General features: G+C 38.1%; 1 protein-coding gene across 8 annotated transcripts in view; it reads left to right on the top strand.

Annotated features, from left to right (window-relative positions):
• Positions 1–17416, top strand: part of CLIP4 (CAP-Gly domain containing linker protein family member 4) — a 95452-nt gene that overhangs the window by 54178 nt on the left and 23858 nt on the right. For all 8 annotated transcript variants that reach the window (XM_035272910.3, XM_035272914.2, XM_035272916.3 and 5 more), the window contains 5 exons: positions 5655–5798; positions 9255–9344; positions 10414–10557; positions 13860–13994; positions 17249–17372. In XM_035272910.3, the coding sequence (XP_035128801.1) occupies positions 5655–5798; positions 9255–9344; positions 10414–10557; positions 13860–13994; positions 17249–17372 (637 nt within the window). The remainder of the gene's footprint in view (positions 1–5654; positions 5799–9254; positions 9345–10413; positions 10558–13859; positions 13995–17248; positions 17373–17416) is intronic.

The following is a 17416-nucleotide window of genomic DNA, read 5'->3' as shown; positions in this document are numbered from 1 at the left end:
AGCAGATCGAGTGGGGACTCCCAACCTTTCATTGTCACAAGGGGAGACACGCTTGATTAGCGCAAAGCTAGATACCCCCAGGATGCTGCTTCTGTCACCTTATATGTACCTGAAGGCAAGATGTGGGGCTGGGGTCTTGTGTTGGATTGTGTGAAAATGGGCGTAGCCCTTGACAATACTGGGAGCTCTAGGTCATTGCTAAGCTACTTACGGTGGAGGGGAGGGGAGTTGGGGAATCTCCTGGCTAATTAGAAACCAAGAAATTTCTCAGCAACCATTTTCTCTCTTTCTAAATCTATCCTCTTTTTCCTTTTGACTTATGGTGCTGCTTTTGTTATAGATGAAGTTCTTATTAATGCTATGGTGTGTTTCAGGATTGTTTTGTTCTATTGATCTGTTAATTCTCGTACATACTAGATTTTTTAACTGTAGAAAATGATAAGTTTGGTAATGTGTTGGTAAACGTATAAAGCACCTAGAACAGTGCTCGATTCCTTGGAAGCACTGAAGAGATGAGAGCTACTGGCTATTATGAATTTATCAAAATTACTAGTTTCCTTTCATCACACTCTTAGGATGGAATTTCATTGTTTTGGTCTATTAAAACTTTTTAAAAATAGACCCGAGATCTGTGTAATTCACTGCTACCCCGAGATCTGTGTAATTCCACTGCTACCCTGAGACCTATGTAATTCCGGCCAGCACTGCTGCCCTGAGACCTGTGTAATTCCACCCAACACTGCTGCCCTGAGATCTGTGTAATTCCACCCAACACTGCTGCCCTGAGATATGTGTAATTCCACCCAACACTGCTGCCCTGAGATCTGTGTAATTCCACCCAACACTGCTGCCCTGAGATCTGTGTAATTCCACCCAACACTGCTGCCCTGAGATCTGTGTAATTCCACACAACACTGCTGCCCTGAGATCTGTGTAATTCCACCCAGCACTGCTGCCCTGAGATCTGTGTAATTCCACCCAACACTGCTGCCCTGAGATCTGTGTAATTCCACCCAACACTGCTGCCCTGAGATCTGTGTAATTCCACCCAACACTGCTGCCCTGAGATCTGTGTAATTCCACACAACACTGCTGCCCTGAGATCTGTGTAATTCCACCCAGCACTGCTGCCCTGAGATCTGTGTAATTCCACCCAACACTGCTGCCCTGAGATCTGTGTAATTCCACCCAACACTGCTGCCCTGAGATCTGTGTAATTCCACCCAGCACTGCTGCCCTGAGATCTGTGTAATTCCACCCAGCACTACCATCCCCAGATCTACGAAATTTAGATACTTGGTGGTATTACTGTTTTTATGTCTTTTAGTTGCCAAAGTGAATACATGTACTTACTTTACTAAAGTCAGATTGTATGGCAAGGCTTATTACAAAACGCTCTCTTAGCATGTATTTCTCTGCTCCTGAGTCCTGCTCCTTAGAAGCAAGAACTTTTTCAACTCTTTTAGCTGTATATATTCTGATACTAATAACTGTATTTGTAAATAAAATATTTACATGAAACTCTCTTGACTTTTCCAGTTTGAGACGTCTGTTGATTTCATACTATGAAGAGAAAGATTTAGTGCTCTACATGAGACAATAGAGTGTTACTTTAAATATACTGAGAGAAGATGAAATCCAGTGTAACATTTTCTTGGTTGACTTGTTTATGGTATAGCATGTCCTTCAGTAGCTTTATGACAAATGACTCGGAAGTAAATTTTTTGAGACCTTCTATTCTAAACAAATGTTTATTTCTCCCCTCATACTTTATATGATAGTTTGGGATGAGGAATGTTAGGTTGGATTTCATATTCTCTCAGTATATTTAAGGTGAGACTCTATGGTCTCAGGTAGAGTTTGACAGACTTTTTCTGTAAGGGGCCACATACTACATGTTTTAAGGCCTTGTGGGCTATGTAGTCTGTGTTGCAGCTATTCAACTCTGCTGTTGTAAACAGGCAGCCATAGGCCATGTATAAGCAAACGATGTGGCTATGTTTCAGTGAAACTTGATCAATAAACAGGCAGTAGGCAGGATATGGCTGTTGGGCCATAGTTTACCAACTACTGTCCTGAGCTTTCAGTGTTGCTGTTCAGAAGTTTTGAAGTATTGCTGTACAGATTATTTAGCATAAAATGAAAACGAAAAAACATAGAGGTTTTTCTTTTATTTTTGACGCTTTCCTCCTCCTCGGAAGCTTTTAGTATTTTTCTCCTTTTCTTTTATTGTTCTTGAGAGTTCATGCCATTTTTATTCCTTACTGATATTTTAGTGGGGTTTGGAGAAGAAGAACTGGCATGAAACCTATATGCAGTGGGCCATGTTTATCTGGAAATTTGTTATTTTTGTCTTTCAAAATAATTCTTTATCACATGTTCGTTTTAAGTTAAGCCTTACAGTTACATGTCGAGATTTGAGAAAAGTCCTATCAATACTTCAATTAGCCTGAGTAACTAATAGGGGTCACCCTTATACTATGCATTCAGTCATTGGTTTAAATTTAGTTTTGGTTCTCTGAAATGCTTTGGTGAATCAAAAAAAAAAAAATGAAAATTACATAGATGATGTTTTATATACTACAGAAATCTTTTTAAGGCGTAGAATTAAGTATTTAATTTTTTAAAATAAAAAACAAACTTTAGCTTACAGAAATTTCCTGGTGAGTTTTTTTTTTGTGTGTGTGTTACAAAATATATTTATTATTGATAGTGGGTGAAGTAAAGATGTAGTTATTCACGATAGAGGTTTTATCAGCCAAGATTGCCTTCATATTGATAAAAATACCTTATTCACTAGTAATCATAAACATTCCATTAAAAGAGGAATGTTTTCCCTCCTTTTTGTCTTCTTGCTTGTATGATTACTGTAATAGGTTAAAATGAAATAGCTCTTCTATAGTCAAAAAAGAAAGAGAGAAAACCAACATGCCACAGCCTAGACAATTCCAACCATCACTGCCGCCCCCAGATCTATGTAATTCCTCCCAGCACTGCCTTCCCCAGATCTGTGTAATTCCTCCCAGCACTGCCTTCCCCAGATCTGTGTAATTCCTCCCAGCACTGCCTTCCCCAGATCTGTGTAATTCCTCCCAGCACTGCCTTCCCCAGATCTGTGTAATTCCTCCCAGCACTGCCTTCCCCAGATCTGTGTAATTCCTCCCAGCACTGCCTTCCCCAGATCTGTGTAATTCCTCCCAGCACTGCTGCCCCCAGATCTATGTTTTCTGTCTCTCTCCTCACCCCTCTCCAATTAATTTAGCCCTCTACCCCATCCCATTTTGTTTGGGGGAAGTTTACCAAATGATGAGGCTTGCTGAGAAGGGAAACATTTTATGGTCAGTGGAAGTTGAATAGAAAGTGGAAAGGTAGAGAGGGTGGCCCTTCTCTTTCAATCCTCAAGAGGGTTTACTAATACAGAAGAGTGGCCTTTCATGACTGATCCCTCACCTAGGCTTTGGCCTTTCAACTTGCTGCTGTTCAAAAAACCACATATGTTCCCTGAGATGAAGAAAAACATAATTTATTGAACATTATTATGACATTAATGATACAAATTAGAAAAATACTCCATAGCCTGACTTCTCTTATAAATGTTTTAGTTTTTCTCAAATCCTGCTTGCTGTCAGTATTCATATGATTTTTCACACATGTTATAATGTAATCAAATATATGACTTAATTTTTTGATTTACTTTTTTTTTTTTTTTTTTTGAGACGGAGTCTTGCTCTGTCACCCAGGCTGGAGTACATTGGTGTCATATTGGCCTGCTGGGTTTAAGTGATTCTCCTGCCTCAGCCACCCTAGTGGGATTACAGGCATGCATCACTGCGCCTGGCTAATTTTTGTATTTTTAGTAGAGATGGAGTTTTGTCATGTTGTCCAGGCTGGTCTTGAACTCCTAATCTCAGGTCATCTACCTGCCTCGGCCTCCCAAAGTGCTGGTATTACAGGTGTGAGCCACAGTGCCTGGCCTGATTTGTTTTTCATATTTTTCTATATTACTACATAATCTTTATTGTCTTATTATGTTACAATGATATAGTGGTTTATATAGTTAATTGATTCATCATATTGGTAGACAGTTATGTTTTCTACTACTTATGAATAATATTACAGTGATGACATATTCAGATAAACAACCTTTTCCTCCTGTTTAGATTATTTTCTCCTGATTCATTTCCAGAAGTGTGATTGGGTCATTGCAGTAGACTAGAGATTGTGCCAGCTCTACTAGAAATGTATCTTTTTCTTATAGTATACACATGATACTAGAAATGTATCTTTTTCTTATAGTATACACATGAAACCTTGTAACCTTTGTCTGTACCATTAAATATAATTATTTCTTTAAAATTAATTCTAGAAAGTGGATTAGGTCAAGATTTTTGTTTTCTGAAAAGATCATATAAATTTACATTCCAAGAGTATAAAATAATTTCTTTCATGAAACCCTTGCCAACACTGGGTGTAATCATCATCGTCATCACCAGGTTCGAGAGAGAGAAGAGAGAGTGTGAGTGAGTGTGTATCTGTGTGTGTGTTAGGGAAGGAAAATAATTTAGAGATTTAGAGAAAGAATAGAAATTTGGGGAAAATCTCATAGGTAGGGGACAGAAGAGAGAACATTGTGAATAAGTTAAAAAAAAAAGGAAAATCAGGATAAAGTAGTATGGTCTCTGAGGTGGGGGAGAATTTTTAAGATTAGCAGAAAAGTAGTGCAGTTGCTACTTTTTGGTTATTAACAAAGCACTCAGGTTTTGTAGAATCTTGAGCATTTCTACCCTGCTTCAAAACAAGCTGTCTTTAGTGTTCCATTTTAGTTATAATGTATACTTGCTAGATTGTAAATACGCAATGGAAGAGTGTAATACACATATTGTGGCTTCATTTTCACTTGTTAAATAGCCAGACTATCTTGGTATTTAGAGTCTATATTCACTGTCTCTAATGTTGGTTTATACTTCTTATGCTGGTTACTTTATTGTGTGGATAAATACCTTTTTGATGGAATTTAGTACTCCCAGCTGCTGCAGATGGGCAACTTCCCCGCCCCTGCTGCCACCCCTCCCCAGCGCATACTGTATTGTTTCTGATTGTCAGGACCTGAGGGCCAGGCCTTTAGGAAGGTTATATTTTATAGTCAGAAAGATTTGTGTAACACGATGTAATTAGGTATGGTGGAGGAATGCAGAGTTAAGTAACATTTGAATTTTGCCTTTAAAAGGTGTTCATCTGGAAGAGAGATAAGACATGGACATAAAATGCTATAATGTGGGATAAATTTAAGTTCCAAAGGAGATATAAGTTGGTATGGAAGAATAGGTTTTTATGCTGTTTAATGCACTATTATTTGCCAATTGCTTAGAAAGAATAGAAAGCTATTAATAATACCTTTACTCATTTCTGTTTCTCCTCAATTTCACTTAACACCTGAAATGTGGTTCTTAAATTATTGATGTGTTATTAGTCTTGGAAACTAGATTGTAAGCTCTTTGAGGGTAAGTACTGTGTCTTAGATTTTTTTCTGGCTCATAATAGGACATATGGTGAGCACTAAACGTTTATATTAAAGATGTATGTTACCAATTAATTGTACTCGTTCCTTTATTTGAAATAATTGTTTAACACCAAAATTCTGCATTCTCCATTAGGTATTTTTGCACCTCTTTCAAAGATAAGTAAAGCAAAAGATCGAAGGAAGAATATACCACATGCTCCTTCTGCAAAAGCTGCTGTGCCTCTCGTTAGGTCCCAGAAAATTGATGTAGCTCATGTAACGTCGAAAGTAAATACTGGTAGGTCCAACTAGGAAGTGAACCATCTGCTTCAGTATTTTAATTTTATTTGTAGACTTTCTAATATTTAGATTGCTTCACTTTTTTTGTTAGCCAACTATGAAACCTGAATGTAATAAAACCTGCATCTTATGTGTTTTGAAACCTCAATGTTAGTGACTTCAGTTCCTAGCAAATGTATTTCACATTCGTTCTTTCCTTTTTTCCCCTTACTGTCACCATACATTTATCACACATAATCTATCCTCAAAGCTAGATTTCACTTTCATGAATTTTTTTATGGAACACAACTAGCTTTAGGTTCCTCACCTACTGAAGGATGTCTAGTGACGTCTTTTTTACCAGAAAGAAGGCCTGACTCCCAAATCTAGCAGCCGCAGCTGCCTCTTTATTGTTCGAGTCTCACACAACTTCCGCAGTTGGACTGTGGTTTGTCGTATCTCTTCTCTGTCTTTTACCTGCAGTTTCTCACTCCTCCCGTCATACTTTGTCTCATGCTGTTTATCTGGGTACGGTCATTTGACTTCTGCCTTTCGAGGTCCTCACCGTATTTTCAATTTCCTTATTCAGATCCTGTTTCTCCATGAACACTTTCTTGGTAACTCCAGTTCACTTTAATCTCCTCATTCCCTCCCGTTGTGTGTACTTTTATCCATACCACTCAGCTGTTATTTGTTATCCTGGGTTTTGCCCTCTGATTGCTGGATTTGTGCAAAGGTCCTATTCTCTCAGCAAAATTTTAAACTTTAATGGAACCGTGACAGGATATTGTAGTGTTGTTTTCACTGTAGCAATGCACAAAATAGGTGCTCAATAAATACTTGCTAATTTGTAAATAGTTGAGGTAGAAAGCTCTCTACCAGGATGAAAGGAATTTGTCCAAGAATTTGGCTGGCCTTTATATTCTGTTCCACTGGGCTATTTGGATATCCCTGTGTCAACACTGTACTCCATAATAAGTATAGTTTTAAAAATAAATCTTGATGTCCAGTAGTGGAAAGCCTCCTATCTCATTCTTGATAATTGTCTTGCCTACTTTGGGCTTTTATAAATCATACTTCCACATATATTTTAGAATAAACTCTGAAGTTTCTTTTTAAAAATTCTGTTCAGGTTTTAACTGATGTTTTAGTTAAACCTTAAATCAATTTGGAAATAACTGACATATTTACAATAGTCTTTTGAATTTAGACTTTCTATTTATATTAGGCCCTTTGAAAATATCCCAACCAAGTTATGTAATTTTTTTTTCTATAGAGATTTTATGTATGTTTTGTTTGGTCTGTTGGTAGGTACTTCATACTTTTTGATGCTATTATAAGTGGCATGCTTTTAACTTGAAACCCAGAAGTACACAGTGAATGTAGACAGAAAGCTCCAAGAGAAGCCCCCTCTGTTTCTGGTATGAGGAGCAGAAAAGGGGTCTCCTATTAGATAGAATGTGGCTTAAATCACCTGTTTTCTTTCTTGCTTGCCTTCTGTTTCCCTCATTTCTCTCCTATCCAGACCCCAGGCAATCCTGCATGGTGTGGATGGGCAGGCACCCGAAACCCCAAGGAAAGGAAATCTATGTCTCTGACCAGAGAAACTTTGGTCCAAGGACATAGATGGAATTCCCGTTGGTTTTTCTTGTTTTCTCAGTGCTTGGCCCCACAGACAGAGTCAGTCTCAAGATTGTAGGACAGAGCAAGGAAACGAAAGCATAGGCATTCTACTCAGAATTCCAGGAAGGGATGCCCAGGAGTAGGAAGGGTCAGGGAAATCATGGAGAGGAGTGGGCTCAAGAAAGAGGCCTCAAAATTTTGGCTGTGAACCCCTAGGTCTTCTTGCAAGTTGTGTATGCCTGGATCTGCCCAAAGCCTTCGGTCTCCTTGGTAGGCAACTGCTTGGGTCCCAGACTGACTACTGGGCTGCACAGCATGTGAGACAAATTCAAACATCCCCACAGAGGCTGTGGAAACTGAGTGGACGTCGGAACCACAGTGCACAGAGGGTGGTCAGGAACTTCCATCCGGAGCCTGCATGGGTTGACTGCCTGCTAGAATGAAACAGTCAACATCCTCCATAGGATTTAAACAAGACCTGTTCCAGTGTCCCATACATAATATTCAAAAGATATAATCCAAGATTACCCAACATATGAAAAACCAGAAAAGTCAACACATCTTACAAGGATAAAGACAGTCCAAGCATAGCAGCTTCGAGGTGACATGGACATTGCAGTTAACACACAAAGATTTTAAGTAATAGAACCACACTCTAAGAATTAAGGGTGTAGCTGGGCATTGTGGTTCACACCTGTAGTCCCAGCTACTCCAGAGGCTGAGGCAGGAGAATTGCTTGAGCACAGGAATTTGAGGCTGCAGTGAGTTATGATTGTGCCACTGCACTGCAGCCTGGCTAACACAGCAAGATTCTGTTTCTTAAAAAACAAAAAAAAAGAATTAAAGGTGAACACTCTTGAAACAAATGAGAGTTTCAGCAGAGAAATGGAAGATTAAAAAATAAAACCAAATGATACTCTCATGTGTGTACACACACACACACACACAAATGAGTACAAGGAGGACTGGAAATCTAAGACTGGTGAATTGTATCACTGCCAATATCTTGGCTGATATACTACATTTATTATACCATAATTTAGCCAAATATTACCTTTGGAGGAAACCTAGTCAAAGTGTATAAGGAATCTCCTTGTGTTCTTTTTTTATAAAAACTTGAAAGAAATGAGTATTTTTAGAACTGAAAAATATAATTAGGAAAAAAAAATTACTTTTCAGGTTGCCTTCATAAAATGTCCTCTCTCCATCCTCTTCATTCAGTTTCTGCTCTTGGAGTTCAGGCTCTCATGCCTGTGCTATGCTAATGATGTCTGACTGGTCCCTGCTTCAGGCCTCTCCTGCTGAGGTTTCGTGGTAGCCTGGCTGTCAGGAGAGTATTATTTAACTAGACTCTGTTCATGTCAGTGTTCCTTTTCAAAGCCCAGCAGAGGCCCCTTCTCTACAGAAGAGTTTCTAGTCCTTAGCTGGGCACTGGCGCCTCCGTCTGAGGTGTTACTGTGACCTGTCTGTCTAATCTTGATTATCCTACATTCCAAAAGTATTCTGTTCCAGCCAAGCTACTCACCATTTTGTGTCTTTAAGATTGTCTTTGTCCATCCAGAATGCCTGCCCTCAGTGCTTCCTGACCATATGGCCAGTATCCTCAGGAAGAAATCTGACCTGTCTCTCACAACCTGTCTCGAATGTGATCATCTTGATGAGTTATTAATTTATCTTTGTAGCCACTATTATTTTCTCCTTTTACCAAAACATGTCCTCATACATCTGTGTGGTTATTATCCAACATGTTTTCAGAAGTAAGATTTCAATGACGGATGCATGCACTTTAAAAAATACATTTTATGTTTAATGTTAAAATTCTTGCTGAGAGTATTTTATTTTTGTGTCCAAGGGTTAATGACGTCAAAAAAAGATAGTGCTTCTGAATCAACACTTCCATTGCCTCCCGGCGAAGAACTGAAAACCGTGACAGAGAAAGATGGTAATATAACTTTTAACCTCTGTTTCTCAAAATTTCACTTTTGGTGGGACTTTAAAATAATAGTAGGAAAGCAGTTTATATGGAGGCTAAGTTTTAAAGTTGGTAAGGGAAAAATTCTAGTAAAATTTAACCTTGGAAATCATGCAGCTCACAACAAGCTATATACATGATTCTTTTTGTGTGTATGTAAAATACTGTACCGTGATTATTTTGTCTTACTTAAATTAGATAACTACTGGACTAGATAAATGTTTAAAAATGGGAAATTCCATAATATAGATGGCTCTACACAAATTTTTCCCTTGCTTTTAGCTATCAAATTGTTAGATGAATTGAGCATGAGTATTGCTGCTTGCCTTCAGGTTTAACTCAAAACGTCTCAATATTAAACCTTTGTTGTCTTAAAACATCTTAATATCATGTTTAATTTTGTGTAAACAAGATGGGACTCTTCTGTGTCATCTAAGGTGAGTGGTGAGTGATGGTCATTAGGTAGTCAGTTTACACTGGTTGATGTGACGACACCTCTTACATAAGATTGTGATCTGACAGTGCGAATCCTCAAAATACTATTGTTTGGTTACAAATTTTTTTTTTTTTGAGATGGAGTTTCACTCTTGTTACCCAGGCTGGAGTGCAATGGCACCATCTCAGCTCACTGCAACCTCTGCCTCCTGGGTTCAAGCAATTCTCCTGCCTCAACCTCCCGAGTAGCTGGGATTACAGGCGCATGTCACCATGCCCAGCTAATTTTTGTATTTTGAGTAGAGACGGGGTTTCACCTTGTTGACCAGGATAGTCTGGATCTCTTGACCTCATGATCCACCTGCCTCGGCCTCCCAAAGTGCTGGGATTATAGGTGTAAGTCACCGTGCCCGACCTCAAAATCTTTTATATATAAACTATAGATGCTATTTGGATGAAATCAGGCATTGAATTGGACACTAGATAATCCATAATTGAAGAAGTTCAATGAAGAGTTTCGGAAAGATTTGCCTCGATGAGCTGCTTCTTGGTCCATGTCTTATTTTCCACAGTTTGACACGTTCTTTTTCTTTATCTGTTTTAGTTCCCCTGCTTGGATCCGTCAGCAGCTGCTCCTCTGCATCTTCTTTGGAACACAGACACAGCTACCCCAAGAAACAGAATGCAAGCAGCAGTAACAAGAAGACAATGAGCAAAAGCCCTTCTGTTTCTTCCAGAGCCAGTGCTGGTATCTATGGCTTTTTCAAGCAGGCTTTCTTGGTGTTTTTTATCTTGGTTTGTTTGTAAGTAGATTTGCTCTTTTTAAATGTGTAGAAGGAACCCTTTACTTCAATCAGATTGAGCTACTTGCACTCTTCCCCGCCTCCCCCTGAGCCTTAAGCCTTAAGGTCTCTTGGTTTTGCTGTCAGATTTAAGACTTTGCATTTATTTTCATTTAATTCATTCTTAGTAGTTTCATCTTATCTGAATTTAGTTTCTTACATCTTGCATATTAGCTTCTTCACAGGCCTTTGTGTCATCTTCATATTTAAAAACATGCTTTCTCTGTTTTTATTCAAGTGATTGTTTTAAAACTTATGTTTGTCTAGAACCTAGGTGAAGGTCAGTGTCCCCTCCCAGGGTGACAATACCAGCAGTTCTGATATGGCTTTTTAACTAGCTGTGAACCTGCATAATCTCACTCAGTCCACATTTCTTCAGTTATTTGTAAAGATACCTAAAACACTTCATCAGACTTCTTTTTGAACTGACATAAATTTTCTGTTGCAGTTCACTTGTCCAGAAATGCAAAAGCCATCTTGGCCAAAATTATTCTTAATGAACCTCTTTATTACCAGATTCTTTTTAAATACTTGTATTAATAGTACTTGTACTGAACCAATGTCTTTTTTTTTTTTTTTTTTTAGACGGAAATTTGCTCTTGTCCCCCAGGCTGGAGTGCAATGGGGCAATCTTGGCTCACCGCAACCTCCGCCTCCCAGGTTCAAGTGATTCTCTTGCCTGAGTAGCTGGGACTACAGGCACCCACCACCATGCCCAGCTAATGTTTGTATTTTTAGTAGAGACAGGGTTTCACCATGTTGGCCAGGCTAGTCTGGAACTCCTGACCTCATGTGATCCACCCACCTTGGCCTCTGCTGGGATTACAGATGTGAGCCACTGCACCTGGCCAGAACCAAAATTTTATTATGGAGAATGTTCATGACAGATTTTTTTTCTTTTTTTAAATTATTGAATGTGGGAAAAAACTCCAAAACTCTCGACAATAATATTGACATAATAAACCTAAATATTGGGACCCTAAACGTAGAGAACCTGGAAGTTTTGCCTGAAATTGTTTACTTGGGATATTTATTCTCTGAATGACTTCCTCTCTCCGTACCCCAACCAGTTTTTCTTTATGTTGTGAGGAGCAGACACGAGAAGGTCCAATGATGATGCAGCCATCCTGTTTGTCCTCATTTCATTTACATCTTAAGGCTCCCTGAATTTGGCATTTGCACTTTTGACATTTACTTGATTTTACAATTTATATGTGGGTATGGAATTACTTTTTTTTAAAAAAAATTTTAAAGTAGTCTAGCATGCCTATATATTTACCTTTTTTAAAAAAAATAAATTTACGGGTTATGTAGACAGAAACAGTAGTGAAGATGAAGAGAGTTATCAGAGTGAGAAAGAAGACCTTTCACAGAGGGAGATGGGCAGAGAATGGGAGAAACGGGAAAGTCCGTGTTGGGAACCCCAGAGACATTTACTTAAAGTATTTTCCTTGAGTAAGTAGATATTCTACATTTTCCTATAGATTTGCATTTGAGGGAGATGTAGACTGCAGAGAATGAACAATAATGGAAAGTTAGGTTAAAAAATTCGAGAAAGAAGAGTGGAAATAAAGGATTTGGGGAGTGGGAAAGGTAGGGACCTAAGCCTCATCATATCCCATTGGTATTTAATTAATTAATTAATTTAAAAGATAAGGTCTTGCTCTGTCACCCAGGCTGGAGTGCAGTGTTGTAATCATAGCTACTGCAGCCTCCATCTTCTGGGCCCAAGTGATCCTCCCACCTTGGCCTCCCAAAATCCTGGGATTTATAGGCATGAGCCACCATGCCCCAGCCTGTGTCCCACTGTTGAACTTGCCATCTTTGGTTCATTGTCTAGGCAACAAGGGGACAGGACTGAGGATTTCTGGCCACAGAGTCTTGGTTTTAATCTAGGTGTACCACTTACTGGCTGTTAACAGTGTGTCTTAGTTAATTCCTGAGTTTGTATCTTATTTTTCAGTATAATTTTTATGAAAAGCACTTTGTAACTATGAAGTGCTGTAGGACATTTGTTATGGGGAGGGTCTAGGACTTCTCGGTGTAATCCAGACCTTCTCCATGGGCTTATGTTTCTTGGTTAGTTGCTTTGTTTTTGGTTTCTTCTTTTTTCACATTATGACTTATCCTCCATCCCATGCCCTCCTCCAGAGTTCTCTAGTTCCTCTCAGATGGCAGCTCTTCAAATCTCTGTTTATGTACTGACTGGACAAGGCTCAAGCGCCCACCTCTTCTCTTTCAGCTGCTATATTTGAACAGCTTTCTAGATCATATTTCTCTAGGACTTCTATGTTTAATAGTGGACATTTCAAGGTTTAATTCTGAATGAATCAAGTTGAGAGGGTGGTGGTTTTGTTCTTAATAACAAAATCAATTTAGGATAATTAGAACCATGTAGTAATTTGACCTTCAAATCACATTGCTTTTGGCTGGTCACAGCCAGTGACTTGTGTCACTGCCAGTGGCTTGTGTCTGTTATCCTAGCACTGTGGGAAGCTGAGGTGGGTGGATGACTTGAGCCCGAGAATTTGAGACCAGCTTGGTCAACACAGCAAAAGACGGTGTTTTGTATATAAAAAAAAAAAAGTCAAATCACATTTCTTGTTATATAATTTATACTGAGTCTGAGTGAACTATTAACGCTACAGTTCTAGTGTTTAGTAGAATAGAAATTGGCAAACTATGGCCCATGGGACACATCTGACCTAGCATTTGTTTTTGTAAATAAAGTTCCTTGGAGTGCAGCCATGCACATTAAAGAAGTGTATTGTCTATATCTGCTTTATATCTGCTTTTATGCTGCAATGGCAGAGTTCAATACTTGTGGCAGAGATGGTATGACTAGTGAATCCTAACATATTTACTGTCGAGCTGTTTGCAGAAACAGTTTACTGTGACTCCTCTTCTAGTAGAGAGATGCTGCAGGCAATCTGGGCAGAGTTGGTACTTTACCAGGGATCAGGTTTTGTGAATTTCCCATGGCAATAATTTTCCCAGGAAACCCTTCGCATTTCCTTTGAGTAACTTGACCTCTCATGTGAGAAACGTGACTGTAGATGACTTACTTGATGAAAGGCATCAGATTTCAAAATCTCCAACTAACTAGACTGGTTAGCATACCTAGTGTAATTTTTCTGGCTAATGTGCTTTTTGAGTCTTTCCCTCTTTGTTTTTTCTCCTCTTTTTCTGCCCTCCCCGACTTAAACAGGTTTGAATTCCTCAGCAACATCTACAACAAATAATAGCCGTTGTGAGGGGGAACTCCGCCTCGGCGAGAGAGTGCTAGTGGTGGGACAGAGACTGGGCACCATTAGGTTCTTTGGGACAACAAACTTTGCTCCAGGTAACTCATCTGCATATTAGCTTAACTTGAATTCTTCAGAATACATGTAAATAGAATTTAATTGTAGAGAAATCTTGATGCACAGTTTTTGTGGATGGCAGCTATAGCACCGAAAATGTGAAACAATGATGAAAACTCAGATTCTGTTTTCGCAGGCGGATGGTTACCCATACATTTTCTTCTTGCCAATTGTATTTTAAATGGTCAGTGCTAAAAATTAGTGATCGTTCTCCAGTTTTACTCCTCCCGATTGCTGGGTGTGCTAAGTGACAGGCAAACATTTTAGGACTAGATTTTTGCTAAGGATAGCCGTTAACATAAGTAATAAATAATGAGTTAACTACCTTTTTATCAGAGTGGCTTGGAGAGGAAAGCACACAAAAGGGCCCAAAGGAATATGAAAAAGCTTTTGCATCTCCCGGGCCCTAAAAAGCCCTAAAAAAATACATGTTTGTGTATTTATATATTCATTTTAATCTATACTTAACACTGTGTTTCCAAAAGTAAAGGTTACTTTCTTTAGTACTGTCAGTGATTATAATTTTAAATAGAAGTCGGTTGAATGAAACCAAGTTTGTAGGTTTTAAATAGCAATATGCTATTTTAACACATGGTGGCATTGCAGCATTTTAGGAAAAGGTTACCTAGAACACTGATTTTAAAAAAAAGTTTGTAACATTTGGCCAAGAACTATGAGGGGAAGGATCTGAGATTTTACCCTGTTAGCAAGCTAATAAATTCGCCTGCCACAGTTTCATAGATGTTGGTGGAAGATATTGTGAGTCCTAGAGTGCTTTGTCTCCAGTGAGTCATCACAGGTTTGAGACAAAGCACTCTAGTACTCACAGTAATTGCAGTAGCCAGAGTCTCAGCATTTTCTGGAACTTGCCTTAGTACCCGTGCCCACAGGGTGAGAGAGAGAGAGAGAGAGAGAGAGAGAGCGAGAGAGAGCGAGAGAGAGCGCGCGCGCGCCATGCGCATGAGAGCACATGAGCATGAGCACCAGGTGTCACCTGCACAGCCAGTGATTTGTTCCAGGAAAGAAGCCCAGAGCTTATGGAATCTGAATCTTTAAACTGAACTTGTTGTACATATGCCTGCCATTTGCTCTGGTGGGAGATGCTATCTCTATCCTCCAAGGCTGTCTCCTATACAGACATTTATGAAAAGATAGTCTAGAACAAAGGTAGTCACTGCCCCACCCATAAGACCTGGAAACATGACAGGACCCTAGGCGACTGTCTCCCAATACATTCTTGTTCCACTAATATCACTTTTAATTAATTGCAAGCCAACTGCTTGATTTGAAATGAGTTAGATGTTTCATAATTCATGACTTTCTTAGGTCTCCATGTAGTAACTGAGATTAGTTAGGATATACTTAATATAGGTATCAAATAAAAACTTAAGAATCCCACAGGTAGGTTATTTTTTATGATTACCATATGTCTTTAGAGTTCCCTTTCTCTGATTATGTTGAACCAAGATAGAATGGTTTGATTCTTTGGAGACATATATCTATATCTATATCTGTCTTTGGATCCAAAAAATCAATCAATCAATCTATAAAATATATATCTTTGGAGATATATATATCTTTGGATATATATAATTCTTCATTTTAGGTTGATTTTAATTTTTAAATTCCTAATGAAAGCATTTAGAAATTGAGGAAGTAATAGGCAAATATACTAAATTTGGAAACTTTTTTGTTAAAAACCTTCTGTTCTGTAAGGAAATAGTAGCATCAAAAAAATCAATCATTGCTGCAGAACAGTGGTAATATCTGAAGTGTTTGGGGGTTATGAGATCTAGAATTGAGAGAGGCTGTATTTAGTCTCATCAGCATTTTTTATGTGCCACCTTGGAAAGAAAATTAACATTTAAATGGGAAGCTATCCATACCACGACACTGCCAATGTGTAGTCTTTATTGTTAACACTTGCCATGCGTATTTCTGCTGTATGTTACCTGCTTCCAAGAATGTTACATGTTAACATTAGCAATTAGATGCTAAATTAAAATTGGAAAATGCAAAAATTATGTGGGAAAGCATAAAAGGCAGAAGCAAGTAAAACTTGGAAAATTGTAACTGTAACACTGAGAAATAACAGTGGCGACCAGACTAACCTGGTTTAGGACATTGGGAAATGTGCTGACCTCTTTTCAGAGCATTAGTATGGCTTAAAAATAGTTTTGTAGACATTACTTGTGTGACATAGGAAATGGATTCAAGTATCATCTTTTTAAACATAGAAGAAAAAAATTAAATTGTGAGTTGGTTTTTTAGAAGGCATATAATTAACTCTTTGAACTAGTACTCTGGAAGAAACACTATTTTTGTAATTTGTAATTTGCAATAAGTTTCTTGATATCTATGTCCTTATTTTTTTACTTGATACTGAGACCAAATACAATTACTACTATATACTCCTTTTAAATCATAAATAAATGGACTATTAGGTACTTTTAATTGGTCTTGAGGCACCCTCAATTTGAAAATCCTTATCTTAGGAGTACGTGTCCTTTTACCTTATTCTAGGTAAAACCACAGTTAAAGCAACCTTGCTACTTTAATTTTAGGCTGTCTAGAAAAGGAATTCCTGTTATTTCCTTCAGAGTAGTTCCTTTTAAGTACAAAAAGTCTTAAAAATAATTCTCCCTATTAGCCAACCTAAACCTTTTTATTTAGGTAAAAAAAAGATTTTTCTTTTTATCTTGGGTGGAAGAAAGAAAAGAAAAAGCACTCACCATGATGTCTAGTGGTATTTTATATATGATTTTTGTCCTTCTTTAATTATTCGAGATCTGTGGTGGTCTAATGTTAGGTGAGTAAAATGAAAAGATTGCATGTTCATTTTATAATTTTAAAATCTCAATATGATGTTTCACTTCTTTCACTGAAACGCACTATATGACGGAGTCAAGAACAGTTTTTCACTGTAGTTTTTAGATCTGTTTTGGCCATACGCTGTTTGCGCAGTCGCTAATTCTTCCCAAATTGTGTTTGTGCATTTTATTTTCCTCCTTTATGTACTACTCTGCAATGATACTTGTAAAATGTTTTTCCTGTTTACTTTTCAAATTTTCAAATTTTATAATTTTATCATTTGAAATCTTAATGAGTATAATGACGCTCCCTCATTTTGGTCATTTATGGAAACTTTAAACCATCTAGACTTTGGTTTTGCATAGTAGCATACCAGTTTTGGATAAAGAACAGATGCATTTAAAATGCAATATTCATGTTCTAGGATATTGGTATGGTATAGAGCTTGAAAAACCCCATGGCAAGAATGATGGTTCAGTTGGAGGTGTGCAGTATTTTAGTTGTTCTCCAAGATATGGAATATTTGCTCCCCCATCCAGAGTGCAAAGGTAAGAGAATGAAATTTATGTTTATTTACAGAAACTTTTTGTAT

Source organism: Callithrix jacchus, chromosome 14 (assembly GCF_049354715.1).
Source record: "Callithrix jacchus isolate 240 chromosome 14, calJac240_pri, whole genome shotgun sequence".
Lineage (NCBI taxonomy): Eukaryota > Metazoa > Chordata > Mammalia > Primates > Cebidae > Callithrix > Callithrix jacchus.
This window is presented reverse-complemented; position numbering and strand designations above follow the sequence as displayed.